General features: G+C 30.4%; 2 protein-coding genes across 2 annotated transcripts; both read right to left on the reverse strand.

Annotated features, from left to right (window-relative positions):
* Positions 1-829: 829 nt before the first annotated feature.
* Positions 830-2,678, reverse strand: LOC110615115 (cytochrome P450 83B1). Its single transcript, XM_021756826.2, has 2 exons — positions 1,794-2,678; positions 830-1,592 (listed from the first exon to the last, which is right to left on the reverse strand). Exons 1-2 carry the CDS (start codon positions 2,676-2,678, stop codon positions 984-986), a joined length of 1,494 nt encoding a protein of 497 aa, XP_021612518.1. The 3' UTR covers positions 830-983.
* Positions 2,679-4,956: 2,278 nt separating this feature from the next.
* Positions 4,957-5,799, reverse strand: LOC110615400 (cytochrome P450 83B1). The gene has a single exon (XM_021757241.1). The coding sequence runs from the start codon at positions 5,797-5,799 to the stop codon at positions 4,957-4,959; it is 843 nt and encodes a 280-aa protein (XP_021612933.1).
* Between the last annotated feature and the right edge of the window lie 919 nt (positions 5,800-6,718).

Raw genomic sequence — 6,718 nt, forward strand, 5'->3', positions numbered from 1 at the left:
GTTCGAACCGTTACAGAGGGGTATCGGTTTCCGGGACGTTACAAAATTAACTTTGTACACAACTCTATCCTCAAGATTTCCAAATCGTTACCGGTTATCCGCTTTAATTATATTTTTTAAAAACTAATTGGACCGGAAATACTTTAACCAAACACGAAATCTTAAAGGAAAAGGACTTTATTATAGAATGTAATTTTATAATATTTGATTTTTTGTGATATTTGGATACTTTTGTAATTGAGGTTCTCCAATTTTTTTCATTTAGTATGCAATGTCTATGTTGAGTTTCTTCTTGTTTTTATGGGGACTTGTTGGTTTAGGTTGAATTGTTATGCTAAGTTTTTTTTTAGATTTTAATAAAATTTTTCTTAGAAAAAAAAAACTCAATTTAACCTAAAATTGAGAAAATCAAGAAATTAAACATCTTTATTCTAGTTAAATCACGATGTCAAATAATTTAACTTAAATTCATGAAATTGAATTTTCTAATTTTTTATATCAATCAACAAACCAAGAAATTTGACAAAAAAAAAAACCTTTAATTTTTAGACTAAATTAATAAACTTAATTTAAAACTTATGCGTTAATTTAGAAAAAAGGTTAAAAATATACTAATCAAACTTTTCTAACAAGTATAATGGCAGAATTAAAGTTTTAGCCTATCATGATACCATAAAAACTAAATTAAGAGCACAATTTTTAACCAAAATAATAATAATAATAATAATAATAATAATATAATTAGGAGAACTAAAATCAAGCACAAAGATAAAAAGTATATATATATATATATATATATATATATATATATAACAGAAAATGACAGCAACTTATTTTTATACACATACAATGACTTTTATATTAAGAAAAATTATTATCTAAATCAGATCATATGGATTTAATATATAAATGTTTTATTTTTATGTAAAGCTGAGAAATCCTATCCAGTAAGTCTTTCCTTCATATGAATGCGTGCCCAAAGATCAGGCATACTTCCTGGCCATAAGGCAAAGAGCATTTTTCTTGTGCATAGTAATACCAGGTTGCACATCCATGTCCAAGTCTTCCTTCTTCATTCCGACAGGCATCTCCCAATCAAATTTGTGAAGTAGATTAGCTAGAGACACCTCTACAGTTGCGAGACCCATAAAAATCCCAGGACAAATTCTTCTACCAGCTCCAAATGGTGTCAGCTCAAAATCTTGGCCTTTCAAGTCAATAGAGCTATTGATGAATCTCCCAGGATTAAACTCTTCTGGGTTTTCCCAGATTTCAGGATCTCTTCCAATTGCCCATGCATTCACATAAACTACAGTTTTAGCTGCTATGTCATATCCATCTAACACACAGTCTTCAGTTGATTCCCTTGGGACTAATAAGGGAACTGTGGGTTGCAATCTCATTGTTTCTTTGATCACAGCTTTGAGATAAGGTAGTTGTTGAACGTCATCTTCTTCTACAAAACCTTTCTTCCCAACAAGTTTTCTAATTTCTTCTTGAGCTTTCTTCATTGCTATGGGATTCTTCATCAGTAAGGTCATGGCCCAAACCACAGTTGCTGCACCGGTGTCTGTTCCACCCACAAATACGTTCTGTATAGAGCAAAGGACCAAAAAAAAAAATCACTATTAATGCATGACATCAAATAAAGAAACCAAAGCAATCATTTCTCCTTTGGGTCCTTATGAATTGAGCAAATCTCTTAGAAGCACTTTTGATGCGAACAAAAATAAAATAATATGTGTAATTAAAAAAAAATAAAGAAATTTTGAATATATAAATGTGGAAATTACCATAAGCACAGCCTTGATGTGATCAAAGCTGAGATCAACTTTAAAAGAACGATCCTTCCACAGTTGAAGTAAGATATCAAGAATATCTTCTTCTGCAGGCTTTGACCTACTTGGGTCAAGGTGTTCTTGGATGATCTGTTCATAGAAAACATCAAATTCCCTGAAGTTTTTCTCTAGGCGATGTAACAATCCTGTGAACTTATCAATAAAACCCAAGAAAGGAAAGTAATCTGCAACAAAAAAACACATAAACAAGGCCTGAGCTTCTTTCAGCAACTCTTGAAATCTACTCCTTCCAACCCCATCTTCCTCGTACCTCTTCCCGAAAGCAACCCTACAAATTATAGTACTTGTAAGCGACATCATGGCTTCAGACAAGTTTACAGGTTTCGAGGCAACGGCTGATTTGGAGATCTTTTCAAGCATATGGGAAAGTTCAAATTCTCTAATGGGACGGAAACTTTGCACTCTATTAGAGTTGAAGAGATAAACCATACAAATTTTTCTTATCTCTCTCCAATAAGCATTATAAGGTGAAAAAGCCAAGTCTAAACCATTATACGACAACTTTTGAGGGCCAACTAAAGCAGGCCTGCTACAGAATATAAGATCATGGGTTTTCATGACTGCTTCAGCCATTTTGGCAGAGGAAACTACGAGGATTGGGACAAAACCTAGACGCAACGACATTACAGGACCATGTTTTTGAGAAAGCTGCCATAAGTAGGAATGAGGGTTTAAGCTATCAAATTGATGCAAGTTGCCTATGAATGGAAGACCCTTTGGACCAGGTGGCAAATGAAGATTTCTTTTGGTTTTGAGTTTTCGGAGAAGAAATGAAAGAAGGAATGGAAGAGCTAACAGGAGAAGTAAAAGCAAAACCATTTTGTGTGTTTCAAATCTGAATATGAGATATTATAAAAAGGAGACCACTGGTTACATATATATAAATACAGATCTTTTCCTTTGTTGGAGCAGCTGACGAAACTCGTATTGCTCCAAAGAAGAATTATTTGTTAAGTTGCTTTCACTTGCACGGAGCACAAAATTCTTAAAACACGACAGTGTGTATGAAAATGAACAATTTGACATTACAGCCCAGCCAAATACTATATATATTGGTAGAATTGATAACACAAGACTGGATTTCAGAAGCTGCCACTCAATCTTATCTCACAGAAAGACTTTATCTATCTTACAGAAAGATTTTTCTCGCAAACCCACTTGTCAGGTATAATTTTCTAACTCCAACATCTAATAATTCAAAATAGTTAAGAAAGAATTGTTATTAAGTCTTTGACTGTTTAAAAAATTTATTATTTCATTGTTATTTTAAAATCATTCAATATATTCTTTATTATTGTAGTAAAAAAATTGTTCATCAATTTATTTTAATATTCATCAAAAGAAATAAATAGTATGAATATTTAAAATTTTAAAAATTAAATAATATATAATTAAAATTAATAAAATTAAATATTATAAATAATTTAAAACTTTTTTAATAGAATTAAAGAATTGAATTTTATAAAATACTATATTGGTAGAATTGATAGCACAAGACTAGATTTCAGACATTATGGTTTACTATTATTTTAGTGAGTTCAATCTTATGTCACGAAAAGATTTTTTCTCACAAACTCACTAGTTGGTATAATTTTCTAACTCAGTGATAGCAATTGTAATATCTACCTAAATCTATTAAATAATTTGTAAAATATCTGTTCACATGAGTTAAAATAGTTATGGAAAGTTACTTTCAGATCCCTAAATTTTTAAAAAATTCATTACTTTTATTTTTATTTTAAAATCATTTAATTAAAATATTTTTTATTTTATAAAATTAAACTCTTTAATTTTTCTGTCAAAAAATAATTAATCCATTTATTATAATTTTATCAACATAATTAAATAGATGAATATTTAAAATTTTAAAAATTAAATAATACATATGATTAAAATTATAAAAATTAAACATTATAAATCATTCAAGACAATTAATAATTTTTTAATAAAAAGATTAAAAAATTAAATTTTACAAAATATAAAAACATTAATCAAGTAATATATAGTGTAATTTTGACGTTAACTCAAGGATTTATTTATTTAATAATTAATTTAAATTATTTAATAATTTTAAACAAATTATTATATACTTTGCAAAATTCCTGATATGGAAATTAATCCCACCGCCATGGGTGTGACGGCCATGACCAAGACCTTGCCATTGTTTCTTTGTCTGTATTGGATTTAGGAGCTTTTATACACGTATGATCAACTTGATGACTACGAAGACAAATCCTTGCCACCGTTCCGTTTTTATTTTGGATCAGAAATAAGTCCATTTAAAACTTTCGTAATTTTGTTTGAATGCCAAACAATTCAACTTATTTTTTTATCATTAAATTTTGTATTGGCAGAAAATAATTTATCTTTAAAATATTTTTAATAAAATAACATATTTTTTATTATTTAATTTTAATATAAAAGTAAAATATATTAATAAATTTATATATAACCATTTAATAAAATTTTCATAAAATATAAAAAATAATTTCCTAATAAAAAATTATTTTTTAAAATATTTTTTTTATAGATTAAATTTAAATAAAGAATGTGAAAAATTATTTTTTTAAAAAATATTTTTCATAAAACAATAAAAGCTATAAAGAAAGAGAATCACAAAATTTAAAAATGAAAATCCATGTATTTCATTTTCAGAAATGTGAAAATAAATCACAAAATTTGAGAATGAAAATTTTTGTGTTTCATTGTGAGGAATGTAAAAATATACACACCAGATTCACTCTTATTTAGGAAAATCTTAAAAATATAAAATTTCCTATATGATACAAACTAAACTTCTTATGTTGTATAAACTAAACTTTTTATACACACAAGACAAAGAAAAAAAGAAAAGATATTCACATAGAACAAGTCGGTAGAACGTCAAGATGGCAGACAGGTTGGTAGGACCCAAGATGGCAAACAGGTCAATATAGGTCGATAGGTCGTCAAGACTTCTGGTCAACAGGTCGGATCATCAGGACGCCTAGTTGACATGTTCCAATACCCCCCTCAAGATGGAGCATGAAGGTTCCGAATGCCCAACTTGCTAAGGAGAAAATGAAATTGATTTTTGCCTGAGGCCTTGGTGAAAATATTAGTTAGTTGCACCGAATTGCGGACGTAGAGAGTGCGAATGTTGCACAATAGATTTCATTGCGAATAAAGTGGCAGTCCACTTCAATGTGACACACCAAGAGAGATCAGTAGGCCTTTCAGTAGGTGAGTAATCTGTAACAAAAAAACCCAAGAACTTATCAATAAAACCCGAGAAAGGAAAGTAATCTGCAACAAAAAAACACATAAACAAGGCCTGAGCTTCTTTCAGCAACTCTTGAAATCTACTCCTTCCAACCCCATCTTCCTCGTACCTCTTCCCGAAAGCAACCCTACAAATTATAGTACTTGTAAGCGACATCATGGCTTCAGACAAGTTTACAGGTTTCGAGGCAACGGCTGATTTGGAGATCTTTTCAAGCATATGGGAAAGTTCAAATTCTCTAATGGGACGGAAACTTTGCACTCTATTAGAGTTGAAGAGATAAACCATACAAATTTTTCTTATCTCTCTCCAATAAGCATTATAAGGTGAAAAAGCCAAGTCTAAACCATTGTACGACAACCTTTGCTGGCCAACTAAAGCAGGCCTGCTACAGAATATAAGATCATGGGTTTTCATGACTGCTTCAGCCATTTTGGCAGAGGAAACTACGAGGATTGGGACAAAACCTAGACGCAACGACATTACAGGACCATGTTTTTGAGAAAGTTGCCATAAGTAGGAATGAGGGTTTAAGCTATCAAATTGATGCAAGTTGCCTATGAATGGAAGACCCTTTGGACCAGGTGGCAAATGAAGATTTCTTTTGGTTTTGAGTTTTCGGAGAAGAAATGAAAGAAGGAATGGAAGAGCTAACAGGAGAAGTACAAGCAAAACCATTTTGTGTTTCAACTCTGAATATGAGATATTATAAAAAGGAGACCACTGGTTACATATATATACAGATCTTTTCCTTTGTTGGAGCAGCTGACGAAACTCCTTTAATCCAAAGATAAATGATTTCTTAGTTATTTTTACTTACACGGAGCACAAACAGATTAAATCACGACAATGCGTACGAAAGTTCCAACAATTTGACGACTATGACCATTACAGCCCAGCTACAACTAGTTGCCAATTGATAGTTCTTTTGGAGGAAAGAAGAAAAAGAGATTGATTAAGACTTCAATTGGTCTACTGATTTTATTAATATACTGATATTTATACATTAAAATATAATTGAAAAATGAGATTATAAATAATTTTAAATTTTAAACTTAAAATCTTAATAAAGTAATTTAAAACTAACTTATTGAATTTAGCCTAACAATTATAATTTTAAATTTGCAGACTAAGTCAATTCTTCTAACACTCCTTCTTGACTTAGAAAATGACTTCCTGACTTAGAAAATGCCGTTTGAATATTATGAACTGTTGCATTTGAGAATTGGCCTTCACCGAGTCTTTAATGTGATTGTGAACTTGAATATAATAGTGAACATGATTAAATTGAGAAAATTTTTTTTCTCGCATTGAATGTGAATGGAGAAATTCCTGACGATGAATTTTCTTATTCTGGCATTGCTTGTAAATGGAGAATTCTCTTTTTTTGGCATTGATTGTGAATGAAAAATTAGCTTATTGATGTGTTCTAGAAATACGAGCTTAGTCTAATCTTGCTTTTGTTTGAGATGAACTATCAACTTAGATAAATTTTCCAAGAAGACCTTGAAGAAATGATTAGACCAAACTGAGAAAGGGATACCTTGCAACCTGAGCCATATAAGTCTATCAGTGGGGGGGTATGAGTATGAACAGG

The sequence above is a fragment of the Manihot esculenta genome, chromosome 5 (genome assembly GCF_001659605.2).
Source record: "Manihot esculenta cultivar AM560-2 chromosome 5, M.esculenta_v8, whole genome shotgun sequence".
Classification (NCBI taxonomy): Eukaryota; Viridiplantae; Streptophyta; class Magnoliopsida; order Malpighiales; family Euphorbiaceae; genus Manihot; species Manihot esculenta.